This window comes from Mustela erminea, chromosome 20 (genome assembly GCF_009829155.1).
Source record: "Mustela erminea isolate mMusErm1 chromosome 20, mMusErm1.Pri, whole genome shotgun sequence".
Classification (NCBI taxonomy): Eukaryota; Metazoa; Chordata; class Mammalia; order Carnivora; family Mustelidae; genus Mustela; species Mustela erminea.
This window is the reverse complement of record NC_045633.1, coordinates 21,768,781-21,790,768: the sequence shown is the minus strand read 5'-3', so window position 1 is coordinate 21,790,768 and position 21,988 is coordinate 21,768,781. Positions and strand designations below refer to the sequence as shown.

At 60.3% G+C, this 21,988-nt stretch overlaps 1 protein-coding gene across 19 annotated transcripts; it reads left to right on the top strand.

Annotated features, from left to right (window-relative positions):
• The first annotated feature begins 1,066 nt into the window (after positions 1-1,066).
• On the top strand, positions 1,067-14,599 carry LOC116580924 (elastin-like). 19 transcript variants are annotated; one of them, XM_032327794.1, is made up of 37 exons: positions 1,067-2,916; positions 3,114-3,146; positions 3,988-4,017; positions 4,153-4,182; positions 4,717-4,752; positions 5,077-5,109; positions 5,207-5,260; positions 5,501-5,533; positions 5,645-5,698; positions 6,142-6,174; positions 6,246-6,278; positions 6,355-6,396; positions 7,236-7,268; positions 7,362-7,421; positions 8,113-8,142; positions 8,217-8,249; positions 8,334-8,369; positions 8,587-8,616; positions 8,699-8,731; positions 9,516-9,551; positions 9,970-9,999; positions 10,093-10,125; positions 10,905-10,958; positions 11,088-11,120; positions 11,200-11,229; positions 11,467-11,502; positions 11,817-11,951; positions 12,225-12,269; positions 12,533-12,574; positions 12,690-12,722; positions 13,156-13,215; positions 13,298-13,327; positions 13,418-13,477; positions 13,628-13,741; positions 14,010-14,054; positions 14,154-14,207; positions 14,431-14,599. In XM_032327794.1, exons 1-37 carry the CDS (start codon positions 2,661-2,663, stop codon positions 14,454-14,456), a joined length of 1,818 nt encoding a protein of 605 aa, XP_032183685.1. In that variant the 5' UTR covers positions 1,067-2,660; the 3' UTR covers positions 14,457-14,599. The 19 variants fall into 19 exon arrangements, with proteins under 19 accessions (XP_032183685.1, XP_032183691.1, XP_032183684.1 ...); XM_032327800.1 differs by having other exon boundaries at positions 8,110-8,142; positions 14,158-14,207; XM_032327793.1 differs by having other exon boundaries at positions 8,110-8,142.
• Positions 14,600-21,988: the final 7,389 nt, after the last annotated feature.

Below are 21,988 nucleotides of genomic sequence, written 5' to 3'. Positions count from 1 at the left end.
CACCGTAATGAAGAGGGGACTGTGGTGTGTGCGTCCGGGGAGCTGGTCTTGGTGTCAGGTGCGGTGGGTGTTGTATAGGTGTGTTAGTGTGCATTTGTCTTACCCACGCTTCTGGGTGTGTGCCTCATTTCACACTAGCACAGGTTTAATAAATCTGGCGGCGGGTGGAGACAGGGAATTAACAGAGGTCAGCGTTGGGAGGGCCTGGAGGTGCTGGCAGCGGTGTTCCGGAGGTGAAGAGCTGCCTGATGGAGGGCCGAGTGGGTGACCCGAGGGGATTGAGCACAGTCGCAGGTTCACGGGGCGCCTGCCTCCCCTCCAGCTGTCCTCCCCAAATTCCCTCCCACCCGGGCAGGTGCTGCTCTGAGCCAGCTGGCTGGGAGTCTGCCTGACAGGCTTTGCCATTTTAGGCAACAGGCTTCCTGGGCCTCTGCTTTGCACTCCCAACACCCAGCTGTCGCCTTGCTCTGGGCTCTTAGCTCTATCCCCTCAAAGTTGCTCCTCTCCTTGGAAGCTGAGCCACCATGTCCTCACGCCTAGAAGAGAAGGTTCCCGAGGCTGGGACTCCATCAGGGTCTCTCCCCTGCCCCCACGTGGTCCAGCGGCTCTTAGCCAGGCTGGCTTGGCCAAGACTGGGGATGACCTGAAGGGACTGATGTGAGGGGTAGGGGTGGCGCCATTGCATGGGCCAGGGGTGCCCCACAGGGCTTGGCCCCCAGCAGCATGAAGCTGGCCCAAGCCCCAGGCTGGCTGGCATTTTCCACCGGCCCATGCCAGCCCCCAGGCAGTCTGGCAGTGGCAGTGGGCACCAGCATTCCCTTTGGCAGAAGACTCGCAGGCACTCGGCCGGAACCCCCTGCATGGTCCCTCCTGGTCTGTGCCCACCTCCTGGTGGGCCAAGCTTCCCTGGCACCCGGTGGGGCAAGCCTTGTGTCTAGGTCTGTAGAGGGGGCTGTTAGCTATACTGAGTCTGAAGCACACATCTTGGGCCCAGAGTGACATGAGGCGGGCAGAGAACAACACAGTGTCTGGAATAACTGGGCCTGCGGACTATCTGTCTTCAAGTCCCAGGCCCCCTGCTTGGGAGCTGTAGGACCTGAGCCCACTCGCTTCTCTGCTTTTTGCCCATCTGTAAGACGGGAGTAAGAAGCAGCTCCCCCCAGTAGCCCTGACACACTGGATGTCAGTGTCATCGTTGTAGAGGAAAGAGAATGGGCCCAGGGAGGCTGGGTTCCTGCTCCGGCATCCTGGCCGGATAGAGCAGGTATTTAAACCCAGTCGGAATTTGACTGGTAACCACAAGCCCATTCCGAGGCTCTTGAGGAGACCAGGGAGCCGGTGCTTGCCTTCACGAGGTGGAGCAGGTGGCCTGGCAGGAAGCCCTCCCCGGGGAGTCTGCAGAGATCGTCCCAGCTGTTCTGGGCTCTCATGGGGTGGCTGGGCCCAGGGGCCTGGGGCCCCTCCCAGCAGCCAGTAAAAGGTCCAGCCCTCAGGATTCTGGCTCATAGCTCTATGCCAGGCAGGGGAAGCAGTGGGCACATGGGGGCACCTCACCGGGGACACCGGGCTGAGGAGACCTAGTGGGAACAGAGGGGCCGTGGGAGTGTGGTCCTAGGGTGCAGCCTGGGATGTGGGTGGAAGGGCATGGACAGGCACGTGTCCGTGCTGGGGGGCATCTGCTCAAAGCCCTGCTGTGGCTAGAGGTGGCCTCTGCATGTGCCATGGTCTTGGGAGCCCTGCAGCAGGCCGACTCCCCACCATAGTCTCTGTCTAGGCCCTCAACCCGTCAGGCAGCCCCACCTGATAGGCCGCCCTCCTTAGCCAGAGGTGCCAGGAGGGGCTGGCTGGGCAGGGGCCAGACCCTCAGACAGACAGGGTGTGGAGCATTTTGGACAAGGGCCCAGAGGGGCTGAGTCACTGCTGTCCCCAGCCAGCTCAGAGGTGGGGGGTTCACTCCTGGCACTTCCAGGCCTGCCTCTTCTGTCTTCTCGTAGTTGGCTCCCCACCAAGCCCCCCACCTGGCCCAGGCTCCAGGCTCTTCTGCCACCCTAGAAACAGAGTGCTTCCTATCTCCACTGCCCCCTAGGCAGTGCCCCTCCCTCCAGTCCCCCAGCCTTGGAGTCACTGCTGCTAGAGCTGAGCAGGAGACCAAGGTGACACCGAGAGTGTCTCCTGTGGCAGGTGGACTCCCACCAAGCCTTCAGGCAACGGCAGTGGTCCCTTGACAGGCTCCTTCTGTGTCACCGCTTCTTATGGAAGGGGGTGGGGGCAGCTCCTGCTTTGGTCCCGGAGTCTCCGGGCTTAGACGAGCTAATTGCCTGGCTCTTCCTGGACAGCCTCATTGTCAGACCCAGTGTCCTGCACTGCTGCTTCTCCACGTGCCTCTGGGACACTGTGGCCTCTGCCCCCCACTCTCCGTGCAACACAGTAACTCCTTCGGGCTCTGCTGCCAGCCCCCCCCCCCCATTTCTGGGCCTGGCTTTCCCTCCTCTCTCCAGCTGTGTTTGGGCTGGGCCTGGGGTGCCTGCCTGCCCTTTGCCAGCTGCGGGGAGGGAATCTGAGCCCCCAAGGCCTGGCGCCAGGGCCCCAATCCTGACAGGGGCGGAGTGAGCCTCGGGGGCCAGGTGGGGGCCTGTCCCGGCTGTCAGCACTCATGATGGATGAGGGGTGGGGCAGGGAGAAGGCCGGGCTCTGGAGTCCTGCCATGGAAAGAGGTGGGGGGCTGGCCCCCTGGGGTCTGCCAACAGAGCCTCTGCCCCTCGAAGCTGGGGGGCCTGGGTGAGAGACCCCACCCAGGAGAGGTGCTTAAAGGCCCAAAGGGAGAGTGCCCTCCCACTCCACTCGGCATAATGCGCACCTGGGCCTTCCCCGCAGCCCTTCTCCTGCTCTGCCTGGCTTCAGAAAGCCTACAAGGCGGTGAGGGGAGGGCAGGAAGCAGGCAGCTGAGATTGGGGCTGGGAGGGCTAGGGACAGCACTGGGCCAATGCTGGGGCTCTGGGTGTGTGAGTTCTGGGGGGCAGGATTATGGGGGGGTTCAGGGACAGATGCCTGGGTCCTTCTCCCTCTCCATCTCTGGGGTCCCCATCCCGAGTCTGCGCCTCCTTGCTCCCCAGGACTACCTCCCTTGTCTCCGGGCCCAGGGAAAGGTAAGTGGTCCTTGTTGGCACTGGGGTCAAGGGAGAGGGCCTGGTTTCTCCCCTGCGGGTCCAGGAGATCTCTGGGAGAGAGCCCCAGATGTTCCCTACCTAGTTCTGGGATCCCGATGTGGGGCCCAGGAGAGCACAGGGTCCCTCCCTGTCTTCATGGCAGACACTCTTGCCCGTGGTTAGCTCAAGTGTGGGGAGCAAAGACACCCCACACCTTTGGAACCAGGGTGAGGTACGGCAGCACATCAGTGGCAGGCATGAGACATCTCAGAGGAGGGGCTTGGAACTGGGTCTCCAAGGGGGTCAAGCTAGGACAGGGAAGAGTAAGGACATCCTGGCAGTGAGAAGGGGCAAAGGCTGGGAGGTAGGGCGGAGGTGAGAAGACGAGGCTGGTGGCCAAGGGGCTGGGCAGGTAGGGGCAGAGTGTCGCAGAAGAGTCTTCAGTCCAGGGATCTGTGGGGTCCTCAGGGTGGGAGAAGGGGCTCCATCCTGAGACCTGATGCACCAAGCTCGCTGCAAGAGAGAAAGATGAGGGGGTGGGGCACCAGGAAGGGAGGGGTCCAGAGACTCTCCAGAGTAAGAATGGAGTGGGGAGGGGGATGGTGGTCGTGCCCCTGCAGAAGGAGCAGGGGGATCTGCCCCCAGGGGTCCAGCCCGAACACCTGCCCCCAAGCCCCTGCCTCCAGGCTGCTCACCTGGTGCTGTCCTCACCCCTCCTGTGACCGGAGAGGAAACTGAGGCCCAAAGGGGGTTACATTCTTGCTTGCACAGCAGAAGGGGTAGCATTCAGGTTCAGCCCTTTGCCCCCTCCTAAGTTAACCCCCTTCTCCGCAACCCACAGGCTTCAGGATCCCCAAAGGCTACAGATCAGGTAAAGCTGGCTGAGAGGATGAGCAGGGTGGGAGCAGCTGTGTCCTCCGAATGAGGGTGAGGAACCCCAGCTCCCAGACCCTCCTGGCCCTTCGGGCTCAACTTCCTGTCTTCATCCCCTCCCCCCCCCCCCCAGGCTACGGCTTCCCCAGTGGCCTGGGAGCAGGTGAGAAATGGACAAATGGGAGTTGGGAGAAGCACCACCTCAAAAATATGTGGGGACAGTGCTGATCCCACCCCGCCCCCATCCCCAGAGAAGTGAACTGTGACCCTTTCAGGCTGGTCTCCTTTTCCTCCTGTACACACTCCCCTCCCACGTAGGAATCCTGCTCTGATGTCATCTCACCTGTGTGCCCCACCCCGGACATCCCCCAACTCTTTCCTGTCCCTGCTTGTTGTCTGTGCTGCCCCCACTGAGGCCCGTGCAGTGGGGGCAAGTCTGGCTCACTGCATGTCCCCTGGGCCGACTGAGAGTGGGCTCCAAGGCCCCCTTCCCCGTTCACCAACGGGGCTCTCCATCTCTGGGGTGGGCAGATAGGAGCTGAATTCCCATAGGCCTGCTGCTCAGAAGCAGCAGGGAGGGTCCTGGGCCCCTTACCTAGTCCCTGGATCTCCCCTGGCTTCTGAGGGAAATCTGTCCAGCCCCAGCTCTGTCCCCCCCGCTTTCTTTCACACCCTTTATCTCCATTTGTCCCCCCAGGATTTGGGAACGGGAATGGGCTGGGAGCCCAGCCAGGTGAGATTGGCGGGTACTAGGGGTTGGTTCGGTTGGTTCTATCTGCCTCCCTCCCAGGCCTTAGAGGGAAGGATCAGGATTTTTCAATGATTGAGGCAGGCAGACAGGGAGCCTTCCAGTTTGCCATTTCTGGTGTGGTCCAAGGGTCCTGTACCCCCACCCTAGCGAGGTCTCCAAGCGACCCTCTCCCTGTGGGTCCTCTAGCTCTAACTGGCTACAGAACAGGTAGAGGTGGGCCCAGGGTCATTGGGAGCTGGGGTCAGGATTCTAGGTATTCCAGAAATGGGATTTGAGACCCTCACTTGGGCCCCATCTCCCTTTCAGGCACTGGAGGGGGTGTGAAGCCCCAGAAGCCAGGTGAGCCCCCACCCTGTTTCTCCCCATCTCTGTCTTGCCTCCCCCCTCCCTGTTATTCTCTTATTCCCCCCTGACCCCCTCTTTTCCTATTCCCCAGGGTTTGGAAACGGGCTGGCAATGGGGACCTTCCCAGGCGCTGTCGCCCAGCCAGGTCAGGCGGGAGAATAGCTGAGGGCTGATAAGGCTGGGTGGGCACTGGGAGGGTCTTTTCCCAGGCTCCCCCAGGGCAGAACTGCTGACTCGTTGGGGGAGGAAAGAAAAAGGGCACCCCTCTTTCACCCCCATCTCAGCTGGGACCCCAGAAGCCCTGTGACTTCTCATCATGGCCTTGGAGTCCCAGAAAGGGGCTGGGCCCCTGGGACTCCCTCATCCACCACTTCTCTCCCCCCAGGTTATGGAGGGGGTGTGAGACCCCAGAAGCCAGGTGAGATGCCCCATCCACCCCCACCCCCCTCTCCACCTTGCCTTCCATCTGGCTCCCTGTGAAGCCCAGCCCACTCTCTCTCGCTTACTCCCTCTGGCTCTGTCTCCCCAGTATATGGAAATGGACTGGGAGCCCGTTCCTTCCCAGGGCTGGGAGCCCAGCCAGGTGAGGACACCTAGAGCCTGAGCCCGGGGAGGGAAAAGCAGGAGGAGGTGTAGAGTTGGAACAGGGATTAAGTAGGGGAGAAAGTCAGGGGTGGGCCCATGGGGAGGTTGGGGGGCCTCTTGGTCTCTCCCCAGGCCTGGGAGGGGGAATGGATCCTCAGAGGCCAGGTAAGGGGAGAGCAGCCCTCTCTCCATGTCCCCCCCTTGGGCACATGTTACCCCTCTAAGGGACTCCTCTCTTCATTGGGCTGCTGCTGGCATTTCCATGGCCTGAGCGTGGTCTCAGAACGGTCTTTTCGATTTCCAATCCCTTCTCGGGGCACGCTTCCTGCAAAGAGCAGTTGAGGGACACAGAGGTCCTGGGCGAGGGCGGCACAGGTCAGGGGAGCCCCCCAGAGCAGCCACACTGGCCCAGCTCCAGCCCTGCCCTCCCTCTCTCCACAGGCCCTGTGGCTCAGAATGGTGGCCAGGCACCAGGTACAGGGTGGGGGCCGGGGGCCAGAGGCGTGAGTGTGGGGCTTCAAGGGAGCTCAGGGACCCTTTCTCAGGAGTTGGAGGGGGCATGAAACCTCAAAAGCCAGGTGCGCTGCCTGCTGTCCCTGTGTCTCCGTCCTCTTCTGCCTGGCCTCCCCTTACTCCCTCTTGCTGTCTTCCCAGGACTCGGCAATGGGAATGGGATGGGACTCGGAGCCCAGCCAGGTAAGGGCATCTGGGCCGAGCTGGGGTTCTGGGGAGGAGCTAGGGAGGTCAGGGACTGGAGGGCAGAAAACGGACTCCTCGGGGAACAGGATGGGATGAGGTCCATATGTGGCTCTGTGGCTCTGGGTGTTGCCCTAGTCCCTAATTCTCCCCGAGCCCACTCCTCACATTGCTTTTCCTCTCTAGGCTGCAGCTGGCAATAGCCAGGGGCCTGGCCAGGCTGGGGCAGCTTGGGGCGGGGGCACAAGGCTGGAGCGGTCAAGGTCCTGGCCATGCCTTGAGTGCAAGCACAGGGTCTCTTAGGGGCTCCTTCATTCCACCAGCGTTCAAGTTTGCCTGTCCTGGGCCAGCCAGCATGCCCAGTCCTGAGGGGCTTTAACCTTGCAAAGGCCCATACCCTTGGGGTTTTAAGCCAGAGAGAGCCACCCTTGGCCCCAGGGCTGGGTGGGAGGACTGAAGGAGGCTGGGCTCGGAAGCATGGTGGCGGGAGATGTGGGGTTTAAACGTGGGCCAGAGGGCAGCTGTGGGGACAGGTCTGAGGGATGGGTCCCTTGCAGCCTGCCTTCCCAGACCCTCTTCTGTCATAGGCTCCATGGCCCCCTCCCTGACTCTGGTAGCCAGGCTGAACGGAGGGATGTGTGAGGGGAGGGATCCATGCAGCAGGGTGGGGGAACCCCGGGGCCTATTTCAGCACCACCCCACTTTTCCATGTAACCCCCTCCCCCCAGCAGATGTCACAGCTCATAATCGCTTTGGACCAGGGGTAGCAAGGGGATGGGGTTGAAGCTGGGACCCAGGGCTGGGCTTCTGGGTCCCTCACCTGCTAGTCTCTCCCCCAGGCTTTGGAGGGGGCGGAAAACCCCAGAAGCCAGGTGAGCCCTGTTCTTTGTCTCCCCGTCAGTATCTCTTTGTCTGTGCTCCCAAGCCCCAGATCCCCCGTATTCCCTCTTGCTCTGTCTCCCCAGGATTCGGGAATGGGAACGGGCTGGGAGGTGGCGCCTTCCCGGGAGTAGGAGCCCAACCAGGTGAGGCTCTGAGGCTCTAGGAGCATACGGGTCACTGGGGGTGCCCAGGCCTGGTTAGGATCTGAGGGAGCAGGAGGGGCTGGGGGGACACACAGACAGCCTCCTGGCCTTCCCTCTGCCTGGGAGCCACGTGAGACCCGCTGTCCACTGCTGCCTCTCCCTCCTGGTGTGAACAACACTGGTTCAGCCCACCAGAGGCTGGCCAGGTGGGAGACAGGCACCCCTGGAGGTTGGGGTGCTCTGGGACGGGTGGACAGGAAGGGAGTGTGAGCACAAGTGGGGAGCCAGGAGCATCTGGGGAAGGGGTTGCGGAGGCCAGGGGGAGGACTGCTGGCTGGGGCCCACTGAATCGGTGGGTGCTTGAGCTGCGGCCTCCAAGAGAGACTGGAGAGGGCAGCGGCTCTGGAAACAGCTCAGAGGCCAAGGTGGCAGGAGCGAGAAAGGAGCTGGTGCTTGGGGAGGCGGAGCCGGGTCACCCAGTCTGCTGGTCTCCCCCACTGGCTGATGCATGTGGTGGCAGTGACAGCCGTCCAGGAGGGACCCAGGCAGTGGGGATGATGTTCAGGTTTCCCAGGGAGTTGGGCCCCAGGGGGAGAGTAGGGGCTCCACTGGGTGGGGGGTGGCCGTTGTCGGATTCCAGGGGGAACCTCAGAGAGAGGCTGGCCCCAGAGCCCCTCTTGCCTTCTAGCAGGTCCTGCAACTCAAAATGGCTACAGACCAGGTAGGCACCTTCTAGGGCTCTAAGGACACCTGGAGACGGGGACCAGGCTCTCATCTGCTCCCTGTCTTCACTAGGCTTTGGAGGGGGTATGAAGACCCAGAAACCAGGTGAGCCTCACCCCTGCCTATCTCTCTCCACCACCAAACCCTAAACTCCCCTCTCCCATTCACACAGCCCCCTCTGTCCCCCAGGGCTCAGGAACAGCAACGGCTTGGGAGTCCAGTCAGGTGAGACTGCTGGGGTCTGCGGGTCAGCATCTGGGCACCCTCTCTCACCTCCCTCCAGGCCTGGCAGGGGCAGGATTGGTAAATAATGGGGGGGTTGCTGAGCGGAAGCTTCCAGGATTCCAGCTTTCGGGCTTGGCTTTGAAGCGAGCACCTTCACCTCTGTGTCAGCTTGACCCCCCAGACCCCATCTCCCAACTCACCCTTTCTCTTCCCACAGGCCTAGTGACCCAGAATGGATACGGAGCAGGTAAAAGCAGGGTGGGGAAGACTCTGGGGAGGCCTTGAGATGGGGCTTCTGGGCCCTTCACCTGCTCCTGTATCTTCTCCAGGCTTTGGGGGGGCCATGAAGCCCCAGAAACCAGGTGAGTCTGGCCCGGTCTTGTCTGTGTCCATGGGCCCCTTGAAGCCAGAGCACCCCCTTCTCAGGCTCCCTGTCACTCTCTAGGATCTGGGACCTGCTGGGAGGCATGGCCATCTCAGGGGCCTGGACCCAGGCTTCTCTCAGGGAGAGAGGAAGGCGGAGGGCTGGCTTCCAAGTGGTGGGGAGGTGGGAGCTTAGCCTGTGGCCGGGGAGGCCCGGGGAGGGAGGACGTGACCTCTCCCTTGTACCGCGGCTTCTTCGCCCCACACTCCCATGCTGAGGCTCTGTCCTGCCTCCTCCTGAACCCCTCCAAAACCAGCCCTTCCTGTCCACACCTGTTTGTCCTCCTCTGGATATGGGAGGACTAGGAGGGGCGCCTGGGAGGCTTAGTGGGTTAAGCCTCTGCCTTCGGCTTGGGTCATGATCTCAGGGTCCTGGATCGTATGAGGCTCTCTGCTCAGCAGGGAGCCTGCTTCCTCTGTCTCTGCCTACTTGTGATCTCTGTCTGTCAAATGAATGGAATCTTTAAAAAAAAAAAAAAAAGAAGAAGAAGAAAGGACCAGGAGCCCAGCCGTGAGGGGTGCCGAGGAGTTGGGAGAAACTGGGGGCACAGGGGACCCTAAGGAGAGGTCTGGTGGGTGGACATCAGCCTCCACCTCCCCAAGCCTGGTGGAGGTAAAACCCAGAAGCCAGGTGAACCTCACCCCTGCCTGTCTCTCTCCACCTCCCCCAAACCCCGAGTTTTCCTGCCCCCATTCACACCCCTATCTATCTGTCCCTCCCAGGATTTGGGAATGGCGACGGGCTGGGAGGCCAGCCAGGTGAGACTGGTGGGGTCTGGGGGGTACAAGTCTGGGCATCCTCTCCTGCTTCCCTGGCGGCCTGGCAGGAGGGTGGGTTAGCCTAGGAGCAGCTGGGCCTCCAGGCTGGGCTCTGAAGGGGGACCACAGGCAGTTCCCCCACCTGAGCCAGCCCCAACCCCCTGGTCATCCCTCCTACCCGCACGGGCCCTCCAGCTCCCAGAGGCTGCAGAGCAGGTACTGAGGGGAGAAGAGAGAAGGGCCTGGCGGGGAGCCCTGGTCCTCACCCAGGCCATGTTGGGGGCGGGGTTTCCTGCCAGACTAGGTGAGGGCGGGGCTGGCGATTAAATGGAAGTTGCAGGAGGCCCCAGAGGCCTGGGTTTCCGGCTCCCCCCGACCCACCCCGGTCCCCCGTACCTGAGCCTCTCCATCTCCACAGGCCCTGCGGTTCCCGTGGGCTACGGACCAGGTAGGGAAGCGGGCGCTGGGGCCAGACCCTGGGGTTCTGGAGAGGCCCAGAGAAGGGGAGCAGGTCACTCACCTGTTCCCATCTCTTCTTCAGGCATCGGTGAGGGCGGGAAGCTGCAGAAGCCAGGTAAGGCTTTCCTCCCTGTGAGTCCTGCAAGACGGGGACTTCTAATAAGATAGAACTATTTGGTCTCCGGGTCCTGGCACAGAGCCCCTCAAAGCCTAGGAATTTCCTAAGTGTGGAGACCAGTAGAGTGTCTTTTGTTATGTTAATGTGACTTTTGGAGAGCCTCCTGTCATCTCAGGTTGGGGCTGCTTGCTGGGGGCACCCAGCTTGGGACTGGAGGGTTGGAACTTTCAGTCCCTCCCTTTGACCTCTGGAGATGGTAAGGGAGCCTCCCTAAAACCCCAAAAGGGCTTCTGGGGTGGCGGGTGACCCCTTGGAGGCCTGGGGAGTGCAGAGGCCCCTCCAGCCTTCCCACACGCCTGGCTTCTTTATCCTCCATCTGCTGGCCCTAAGTGCTAGCCTTTATAAAGAGCCTGGATTCTAGTAAGGAAGCTTTTCCTGAGTTCTGTGAGCTGCTCTAGCAAATCGGTCCCACGCAAGGAGCTGGGTTCCTAGCCAGAGGGTCAGACGTACCGCTGGGCTGAGGGTGCTTGAAATGAGGGGGTGGGGGACTGAGCCCTTCACCTGTGGGGTCTGAGGCTGTCTGCAGGTGGCTGGTGTCAGGGTTGAGGCATGTTGTCAGACACCCAGGTGGTGTTGGGAGAATTGCTTGGTGCTGTGGGGAAGTTCCAGAATTGGGGTCAGCGTCAGAATCAGGCCCCCACTGCTCTCTAACCCCAGAAACTGTCTATTCCTCTCACTGCTTTCCCCCTTCCCAATCCACACACCCTGTCTCCCAGTTTACAGGAATGGGCTGGGAGCCGGAGTCTTCCCAGGCCAAGGGGCCCAGCCAGGTGAGGGAGGCCATAGGGTGGGTGGGTGGGGGGGGAGCAGGGCCCCAGGGGGCGCAGAGTTGGGTCCTGGGAAGAGAAGGGACAGGGTGGCATCCAGCTGTCACTCGGCCTATTTCTGTCTCTCCCCAGCCCTGGGAAGGGGCATGAGCCCTCTAAAGCCAGGTGAGCCCATTCCCGCCCCTCCCCCACCTTGCCCTGAGGTTGCCGCTGCCAGAGCCCTCACACCTGCTTTTCTCCCCAGGCTTTACTCCCGGACTGCAGCTCCCAGCAGGTGAGTGTGGCGGGGGCTTCAGAAGGGGGGCACTGGGCTCTTTCTTGGGAGCTTGAGGTCTGAATTCTGAGGGGGACTGTCTCTCCTGCAGCTCTGGGAGGAGGTGTGAAACCTCAAAAGCCAGGCAAGTGAGAGGACCCCCCCCATCCCCGTCTCTATCCTACACCTCCACCTGCCTCCTTCCAGAACCCTCCTCACTAAATTACTACCACTCATATCCCTGCTTTTTCTCTCCAGGATATGGCAACGGAAATGGGGTGGGGGCCCAACCAGGTGAGGCTCCTGGGGGCAGGGCTGGGAATGAAGGGAGATGCACCAGGAGAAAGGCAGGAGAGGAGGGTTGTTGCTGGAACACAGAGGGTCTAGGTGGGCCAAGAGCAGGAGCCATGTTAGGTGGCTGGGTCCTCTTGTACCCCAGGTACCACGGGAGTGGGGCTTTCTCTGGCCTAGCCATGGCCTCCCTCGGAAGCTGTGTCTGCCCTGGAAGTCATTATGGGCTGGTGGCTTGGCCAGGCTGAGGCCGGGAGACTGGCCTGGGGCAGGCGCTAGCCTGGGTTCACTGCCCTCCCCCTTCCTTCCCCATCTAGGTCCCTGCCATGGGAGGGTCCCTCCACTGCTTCTCCCCAGGCCTCCCACTTCGGGGGTCCCTTCTGCTAAAGGGGGCGGCGGCTGGGGCCCCAAATCCCAGCCCTCTCCCCCAGAGCAGAATGGCAAGTTCCCAGGTCAGTGTGGAGTAGGGGCCGGGGATGGGGCACCAGGGGATCCCTGGTCCCAGGAGGGGCTGGGTCTAGCTGGGCTGCTCACAAGCCCCCAGGGCCATTCTCTAGCTAAGACTGAGGCTTGTCACCGAGAGCCAGCTGAGGGAGAGCCTAAACTCTGGCCCTGAGACCCCATGGAACTCCCATTATGGCAGGTGCCCCCATCCCGGGGCAGGCTGCAGCATTCCCAGCCCTCCCCACCCTAAGATCACTTCTGTCCTATGGCTTTCTTCCTAGCACCGACTCCTGCCATCCAGTGGGGGCTGAAACCTCAGAAAGCAGGTGTGACTCTGTCTGCCCCCTGTCCCTAGTCCAGATCAGGTCACTCCTCCATCATCCTTGGGCCCTAGTCTGCTGCAGCTGTCCAGGCTCCTAAGGCCAGGAAGTCCCTCCCTGAGTCTACCTGTAGTCTCTCTTGCTGCTTTCTAAGCCCATTTCTTCTGGTTCTGTTCCGTGTCGATAGGGAGTATCCCTTTGTCCTCCTCAGAGCCCTTAAGGTCCATATTTGTCCCCCAAGGAGTTAATGGCCCCCATTCTCCTCACAGGATACCAGCCCCTGAATGGCTATGGACTGGGAACAGAACTGGGTGAGGAGGCCCTTCCCCTTTCCTCCTCTCCTCGCCCCTAGCTCAGGAAGAGGGGAGTCGGAGGCCTTATCTCTCTCTGACTCCTCCATCTCTGCCCCCATTTCCTCTCTCTCAGGCTTTGGTGGTGGCCTCAAGCCTCAGAAAGTTGGTGAGCCCCCTGGGCCCCCAAGGGTGCAAGCTGGTATCTTCCCTGCGGCAAGCCCTCTTGTCCTTGTGTCTTGCCCTGGCTGGCTCTCTCCCTGAACCAGCACACATCCCGTCTGCAGCAGGCCATAATGCCGGCCAGAGACAGGCTGGAGACAGGAGTCTGCTGAGGGTCAAGTGCACACTGAGGTAAAGTCTTGGGTGCAAAGGGAAGAGGGCCAGAGGGAGGCCAGGACAGGCTTCCAGAAGGTGGAACAACAGAGTTTGCACAGGGTTGGTTGGCTGAGCATGGGGACCGTGTATGTGAGGCCCTCTCTGGGTTGCCTCCAAGTCAGTCTCTGTCTGTCTGCTGCCTCCTGTCTCTCCACAAGCTGGTCACCCTGAGCCCCACCCTCAACCCCCACTCACCCAGCCTTTCTCCCACTGCTGTCTTGCAGGTTTTGCTTATGGGAATGGTCTGGGAGCTGGGGTCTTCCCTGAGGCCCACCTGCAGCCAGGTGCCTGGGAGTGCTGGGGTGGGCTGGGGGGCCCTGGACTGAGGGGTTCCTCCTGTCTCTGACCTTCTCCTCCCTCCTCCAGAGTTTCCCGGGACCAGTGGCTTTAGGAATGGTGAGTCAGGGACAGAGGACAGACTGCAGGAGCTGGGGGCAGGGGAGGGCCATCCAGGGGCTAGGCAGGAATCACTTGGATTTCTTGCAGGGGATGGGGAGGAAGCACCAGTGTACCCCAAAGCAGCAGTTCCAGGCTCTGAAGGAAATGGTAGGAAATGAGTGTTTAGGGGGTGAACCCTGGTAAGGGATGCGGGGACCAAGCCAAGCGGGCAGCGACCTGAAACCCCAGGGGGCTTGTGGGTTCCTGGTTGTCTGGCGCTGGTGGGCAGGGGTGCCCACAGTAGCTCTCCTTCTGCAGGTCAGGCCAAGGCCCTAAGGGGCTCTTCTTGGCCCTTCATGCAGCCTTGGGGGCTTGCCTTGAAGCCTGGATATGGGCCTGGAGGCACATACCCAGGGGTCGGAAGCCAGCCAGGTAAGGGGGGATGCGGAAGAGCATCGTGGGGTTGTCAGGGCTGGCTGTAAGGAGCTGGGTCCTGGGCCAAGGTGCACCCAGAGCCCTGCAGAGAAGGCGTGGGACAGGGACAAGAGGGATTAGGTAGGAATGGATGGGGTTTGAGGAGACGGTTGGAGCTGGGGACCCTGAGTGTGAGCCTGGACACGAGACCAAGATGGGGAAGTGACAGACACCATGTGAGGGCCACTGGGAACTCAGTGCTCCCACCTTCTGTCCCTTCCCCCAGCGACATATGGACAGCTAAGGCCAGAGCTGGGCCCTGGACCGTTTGGTGAGTGGCGGTTTCCCAGGGCCCGGGGTGAAGCTGGGGAGTGCAGGGGGGCTCTAAAGTCCCCTGGTGACCCGGTGCCCTGGCTGATCTATGCCTTAGGCAGCCCTCCAGTGAAGAGAGACAGCAGTGGCCCACTGGGAAATGGCTATGGAGGTGAGAGGGGTCACGGTAGCCCTGTCCCCCACTTGCCCTGTTCACCATGGTTGCCTCTCCAGGCTGCTTTGGGGCTGTCCCAGCCCTTGGGAGGGACAGGACACTCTCAGGTCACCAGCAGGTATTTGCTGAGTGATCTTAGAGACCAGAGGTGGGAGAGGGTGCAGGTCCCCTGGGAGGTGAGGAGGGGTCCAGACCTCACCAGGGCCCTGCCTTTTCCCAGGCCACTGTCCTCTTGGGAAATGCTGAACACCGAGGCCCTTTCACTGCCCACCCTGACAGCCTCTCTACCACAGCCGTGTTTTGGGCGAGGAGGGCCAGATCCTGGGGCTTGGCTTCTGGCCGGGGGTCTCCTGCGGGCTAAGAGTATTAATAAAGGTGGCATGCTACCCTGTTGGCCTCTGTGTACTGTCCCGGGGTGGGGCGGGCGGGGGGTGGTTGCTGGTTGGTGTGGGGGCAGTCCAGGCCACCACTTCATTCATCTGTTCCACAAACGGGACAGCACTTTGTCACAGTGTCGTGGGGGACACATCCAAGTTAGGGAGGGGACTGATGCATTCTTTATGTCTACATTTATAACCAGCTTATTAGTTATTCAAGTAAAAATCTTTCTCTCTTAAGCCTTCCACTTGCCTCCCAATGTTATTGCACTGATCAATTTTATAATTTGATGTAAAACTCACTTTCACATTCTCCGAATCATGTTCAGTTAGATTATGGGTTTGAGGGGCACCTGGGTGGCTCAGTGGGTTAAAGCCTCTGCCTTCAGCTCAAGTCATGATCCCAGGATCCTGGGATCGAGCCCCGCATCGGGCTCTCTGCTCATCAGGGAGCCTGCTACCTCCTCTCTCTCTGCCTGCCTCTCTGCCTACTTGTGACCTCTGTCTGTCAAATAAATAAAATCTTAAAAAAAAATTATAAGTTTGATAGATCTGACTCCCCCCTGAATATTTAGCGTGCCTTACAAACCTGACTAGCTCAATTCCCAGAGACACTTAAATTACACGCAGAATCTCCTTGATCTGCAAATCCCACCAGTAACTTCTTCCTAAGCACTTAAGGGGCTCTTGGAAAGGAATAAATCAGAACTTTAATATCTCAGATTACTGAACGTTTCAAACGTCTTGAAAAGCCAGTTACTAATCCAGTATCCATATTAGTGCTAATGGATTGCTGCTTTTTCTTATCCTCTGATTACAAATTTGCTTGCCCAGAAATGCAGAAGCAAAGGACTCTTTTTACTTGGGTCCAGAACGGAAGTTGTACAACTGGCGTTTGACCTGCCACTCTGAACTTTTCCTCAGAGACAGGCCAGTCCCACTCAGCCACTCAACCGACTGAGCCACCCAGGCACCCGGTGGACTCTGCCTTTTTCACAGAACTTGGTTAAGCCTCTGCCTTCGACTCGTATCATGATCTAAAGGTCCTGGGACCCAGTCCCTCCTTAGCTGGGAGTCTGCTTCTCTCTCCTTGCTCTCTCTCTCCAACGATGCACGTGAGCTCTCGCTCCCTCAGATAAATAAAATCTCTAAAAAATATATCCAAATAGTCTTGTCTTCCTCTGCCCCACGGTGGTAGAATAAGTCACATCTTTTTACTGGTGTTAGAAAGAAAACCCGAAGACAAAAATGGAGCCACTTAGGCCAAGTCCCCCAGTGGGAGGCTTAACACCTAACTTAATTGCAGTTCCCACCTCCCCCAGAAAGTCTCAACCTGTCAGGGATTTTCTGGTCAGCATGAATGAGTTAATGTCCCATGGGCCCTCACTATCCACCCCCACCCAAAGGAAGATGAGGTAATCCACCCAAGGCAGGCCCCCCCACCCCAGCAAGAGAAGGTGACCTTCCCTGGAACAATCTTTTTTGCTATAACTCCCTTGCCCCCTCTCCCTCCTTCCTATAAAAACCTTCCATGCTGTACAATTCCTGGCAGCTCCCTGCTATTTGGTGGATCAGATGCTGCCCGATTCTTGAATCACTTAAAGTCGATTAAATCTGCAAATTTACTTGGTGGAATCTTTGTTAACACTGGAGAACAGGACTGCAACCCAATATCTGGGCATGGGGCCACCCAGCGGACTGTCTCAGTGAGGGCAATGGGTGATAGCCTTCCTAACCCACCTAGAAATGTTCTGTTATTTTAATAAAAGTTTCTATATCCCGATTTTAAAGAGATCGATCATTCTCTCCTTTTTCCTGATTGTCACCCATCTGTCATTTATACCCTTTGTTAAGGTAAATGCTCCATGTCATCAAATTTTGGTTTTGAATGATTTTTCTTAAAGATAATTGAATGGGAATCTGCATACGTCTTTTTTTTTTTAATTTTAAAAAAGATTTTGTTTATTTATTTGACAGAGAAAGACACAGGGAGAGAGGGGTCACAGGCAGAGGGAGTGGAAGATGGAGAAGCAGGCTTCCAGCTGATTAGGGAGCCCGATGCGGGGATCGATCCCAGGAGTCCGGGATCGTGACCCAAGCTGAAGGCAGACACTTAACGACTGAGCCACCCTGGCACCCCTCTGCATAGGTCTTGACCCACTCCCAGGCGTCTCATTCCAGAGTCCCCCAAGGGCTAACCTCCTTCGTCGGCGCTGGGCTTCCGTGGCTGCACCCTGACGCCAGGTGGGGGCGCCAAATGCACATGTGCAGTGCCTGGTCGCTGGGCTGGTGGGAGGTGGGGCCTGTGGGACTGCGGGGCGCCGTGATTAGTTGGGACACTCACAGAGAGCGCTGCCGCCTCTGATTGGTCGCCCGGAGTAGCTCGTGCCCGCCGGCGGAACCCACGCGAAGGCGGCCCGCGCGCCGGCCGGTGATTGGCTGGGTCGGTCCCTGCGCGCGCGCGGCCGTCCGTGGGAAGGACCGTCGAGGCGGGAGGCCGGCGCCGCGCCCTGGCGCGGACAGCAGCGGCCAAGCTGGCTGCGCGGCTCCCCCGCTCCCGCTCGAACCCGCGGCTCGTCCGCGCCCGCGCCCACTCGCGGCTGGGCCGGGCCCGCGCGTCGCTGTCGCTGACCCCGCCGCCCGCGCCGTCCCTGCCGCACCCGCCGCTGCCCGGCCTGCCGCCCGGCCTGAGCCCCGCGCAGCCGCCGCCGCCCTCGGCGCTAGCCCTGGCGGAGCTGCCGCCTCTGCCCGCGCTTCCGCTGCGGCCCGAGCCCCTCGCGCCCTGGGGCCCCGGCGCCCACCTGGCGCTGCCGGAGCTGCCGCCCGAGGCCTGCGTGCCCGCGCCGCCGGCCGCCGCGCTCGCGCTGCAGGACCTGCCGCGCCTGCCCGCGCCCGCGCCTCCGCCCGCGCACCTGCCGCTGCCGCCGCTGCCCGAGGCCGCCGTCGCCGCCACGCCTGGGCCGGTGGGCGCGCGCGGCCGGCCCCCGCTCGTCGCCGAGCCGCCCCCCCAGCCGCTGCCGCCGCTGCCCGCGCGGCCCGCGCCCTCCAGCCTGCTGGCGCCGCCCGCGCCCCGCGCCCCCTGGTTGCTGCCCGCCTTCCCCCCGCCGCTGCCGCCGCCCCCGATGCCGCCGATGCCGCCGCCGCACCTCTTCCTGTCGCCTCCCTGCTGACGGCGCGGCCCTCCCGAGACCGTCGATCCCGAGGGGCTGCGGGCGGGTTAGTAACCAGCCCCGCCTGGGACTGCCGGGCCGGGCGCCCTGACCGCCTTCCCTACCCCGACGGCTTCAGAAAGCCCTGGACTGCGCAAGAGGGAGGGAGTGTCCGGGGAGCCGCCCAGCTTTGGGTTGGAAGCACCAAGTCTAAAAATACATTCGTTTTAAAGAATAGGGTCTTTATTCCATTTTCCCCGCCCGCCCTACAGCAAGCCTCCTGCCTGGTTATTTGAGACCGTAACTCATCCCGTGTGCTGATAAGTGCGCGGCTTATCAGAGCCTTCTGGACAGGGACGGGGGTGGGGGGGGCGGTTGTTGGGGCGCCCACCGCACTTGGCTTGAGGAAATGAAAACAAGAGTTTGAAATGCCCTGACTGGGTCCGCAAAATGTCTCATTTTGCCCTCTAAAACGAAGGGTTTGGGTCCCATCACAAGGCCCTGCCCCACTCTGCGTGTTTGGCTTCCGGAAACCTGCCCGCGGCCTTACGAGTCGGGAGTCAGGCTGTGAACTGAAATAGATCCAAAGGTTCTTCCTGGGTGCCCCGGAAGAGCACTGGTGCTGATGGCTAACCGATACTGGGCCCAGGAGCAGCAGCATCACATGTAAGGACCAGGTCATCCCCACCAGGGACAGGAACACTCCCAAGGTGAGTCATGAAAGGAAGCTACTCTTCTCCCCCTACCGTTGCTTGCCCTCTCCTTCATCCCTACCCTGCCAGGTTCTCCCCAGCGGCGCACAACCCCGAATAAAAGTTCCCTTTGTTACTCAGGTGGCTTGGTCTCAGGTAACCAGGCAGATGTCCTATCTCAATGGGTCTTCTACAGGTCCAGAGTGGTATCGGGAAGCCAACTTGACCTTGGGCTACCTCTGAGAGCCGGGGATCCACCAGCAAGAAAGGCAGTATATGAATTTCCTGGGACTGCTGGAGCAAATCACTACAAACTGGGCCACTTAAAATAAAAAGAATCTGTTCTCTCAAGGTTCTGGAAACCAGAAGTCCAAAATCAAGGCATTTAGGGCTGTCCTCCTCCCAAGGCTCTTGGGGAGGATCCTCTCTTGCCTCTCCGAGCTCTTGGTGACCCTGGCGTTCCTTGGCTTGCAGCCTTGTCCCTCCAGCCTCGGGCTTGAGCTTCACCCCGCCTTACCCTGTGTCTGTGTCTCAAATCTTCCTGTTTTTTCTTTTGACACCCGTCACTGGGTGTAGGGCCCACCCTGAATCCAGAATGATCTCATCTTGAGGTTTTTAATTTATCTTAATTACAGCTGCAAAGACTGTTTTCAAATAAGGCCATTTGTTTGAAAGCCACGGGTTCCAGGGCTTAAGGCCTGGCCTGTGTTGAGGGCTACCATGCAACCCATACGGAGAGGGGGGGCTGGCCCACCTCCAGAGCTGTCTTCCCAGCTTCCCCAAGCCCTGTGTTTGACACCTTGCCTCTTGCTGACCTGGAGCCCTGGGTGCCCTTGCAGTTCATCAGCAGGAGCCCAAGCCACTAAGTACCTTAATGACTCCCTTTCCCCTTTCTTGAATTATGGCCGAGTTCCCATTCCTGCTGGCTTGCTTCCTCCACTGACATCCTGCAGCTCTCCTCTCTCCGCTAAGAATCAGACTCTGCAGGAACGACAAGACTGAAGGCACGCTCTGAAAGTTCACAGCCTTGAGGTGAGGGGTGACCCCCACTCAGAACCCCAGATGGGTAATTGCCGCCAGGTCTACGGAGTCTGACCAGAGTGAAAAGGCCATGATGCTGTTATCAAAAGAGTCTTGTGACAAGTCAGGCCCTACAGTGATCCCCCCACAAGGTGCGTGGGGTGCTCCCTGCCCGGGCAGATTCTTGTAGTGCCCCTGGGGGTAGGTAAGGCCGACTTCTCCCTTCCTTCATTTTGCAGCAGGGAAGCAGCTGAGGTTACTGCACTGGTGACTTACCCAGCAAGGTCTGACCCGTCCTCCCTGAGGCTGCCCACAGCAGATGGGCGCAGAGCCAGTGACCTGACAGCGGGGTTGGGGTTGGGGGTCTGGGAGGGGGTCCTCCTGGTGTGATCAGATCCAGAGGCAGTCCAGTGCACAGGCTTTCTGGAGCAGGCTGCCGGGTGCCTGGAGGAGCGAGGGGAAGGAGGGAAAACTGGCTGGGGAGGAATGGGGTAGGATGTGGGGGGGCCAGGAGGGGGTTGTGGGCAAAGAGGCACTGGGAGCCCCAGGTCACCCTCCAGCCCTGGGCTCAGGGCCTTGAGGTCATGGTCTGGAGCTGCTTCAGGCTTGTCCTGTTTCTCAAAGCACCTGTGGGCAAGTTTCCATTGCGCTCTGAGCTTGTTTCATTGTCTGGAAAATGGGGGTAGAGAGGTGTCATGGGACTCCAGGGTTTCATCTGCACCTTTTGGTTCAGGGGCCCGGGGAATCTGGCTTTTCTACCCACAAAGTCTGGGGCTTTGGGCACCTCTCCAAAGCTGAGGCTGGTGTTCCCTTGGAGTTGTGCAGGCCCCCTGCCCACCCTATACTCTTCTTGGCACCATGGTGGCTCTCGGACCTTCAGTTCCCCTCCTTTGTCTTTGGGCCACACTTTTCTCTAAAAGCCTGGCAGCTGTTGGGGTTGGAGTAAACCGGCTTCCGCCCTTCCCCTGCCTAAGCCCAGCGCCGGGTGCTTCCGCCCACCTGAGTGGCCCCACCCCACTGTCCCTCCACAGAACAAAGATCTGGTCCAGTTGTGCTACTCCCCGAAGCAGTGAGTGGAGTGAGGCCGTCCTCCCTTCCCCCGTGCCTCAGTTTCCCTCCACAGTCGTGTGTTGGGGCGGATTTCCCTCCCCCATCTCTTTCCGGAGCGGAAGCGGAGGCGGTGGGGGTGGGGAGTCCAGCGGGCTTGGAGGTGGTAACAGCGCAGAGGGTGTCCGGGGAGTCCTACCTCCATATCAATAGCATTCCAGCCCCACTGACGGTCCCTGCTGGGCCCCAACTTTAACCCTTTGGTTCCCGGATCCCACGCAGTCCAGGTGGCCCCAGGACCCACGAGACGGCCTAAGGAGGTAGCCCTCCTGCTCGCGGTTCCTCTGACCAGCCCTGCTGACCTCTCCTTGTTCTCCCACAGCCTGTCCCATGTTCACCCCCCAGGAAAGCCTTGGCTGGGGGGTCTGTGTCTTCAGCCTCTGAGCACCCCCTCCCATGTGGCCAGCCCACCCCTGGCAGTGTGCAGTCTTCTCTGCTCGACTGTTGACCTGTTGAGCCCAAGAGGAATTTGGATCTAAAACACTGAGGGTCATGGGTGCTGCCCCCGGGGGCAGGACGCTTAGCCAGGGTGTGTGTGTGCAGCGCGCACAGGGACTGTCACAACGCTGGGGGTTTAGAGCTGCCGGTGGAACGGAGGGTCCTTGGCACCAGGCCTGACTGCAGGCTCATAGGCGACCTGGGCTCATCAGGGTGAGTTGATCTCATGAAACCCTAGGCTTTCTCTGAGTCTAGAGAGCAAAGAGACCCGGGGCTGGGCTGCCCAGGATGGGAGGCCCCGAGGGAGGGTTGCTGGAGCCCTCGCAGACTTGGGCTTCAGGTCCGCCTGGACAACTGCTTCAACCTGTGTGTCCAGATTCCTCCAGGCCCCCAGGCTTGCCTCTGTTTGCCCTTCTCCTCAGCCGCCCCTCCCCAGCGTGAAATCCAGGGCCCTAGGCGCTGGATGAACTGGGCAAACAGCCCCAAGATTCCCCAGGATCACTGCGGCCTGCAGGCTCAGTCACGGCCCCCTCTGGCCCCTTTCCACTCCCTCAGTGTCCGCGGGGCCACCGCAGTCTACCCCACAGCCCTGCTCTTGGGTGCTGGCCTCAGTCTCCCTTTCAGCAGTTCTCTCGAGCTTTTTTTGGTCGATGACCTTGTTGCAAATCTGATGAAAGTATAAACCTTTCTTCCCCAAAGTGCTAAAACCGCATTCCCAGAAGCAGTGCACCCACTGAACGGGCGGCGAGGCGCCCAGTGCACACCACGCCCAGGGCCCTAGAGCGGTGCCTTCAGAGCCCATGTTGGGGGGCCCCAGGGGCCCTGTTACTTCCCAGGCCAACAAGGGGTGCCCCCTCATAGAGCAGACAGGCAGGCCATGGGCACTCCCTTCTCAGGAGGAGGTATGGAAGTGAGATGCTCTTCTAAGTGGGGCCCCAGCTCTGCCTTAAAGGGTCCGCCTGCCACCCAGGAAAGTGTATGAAAGGAAGGAATTT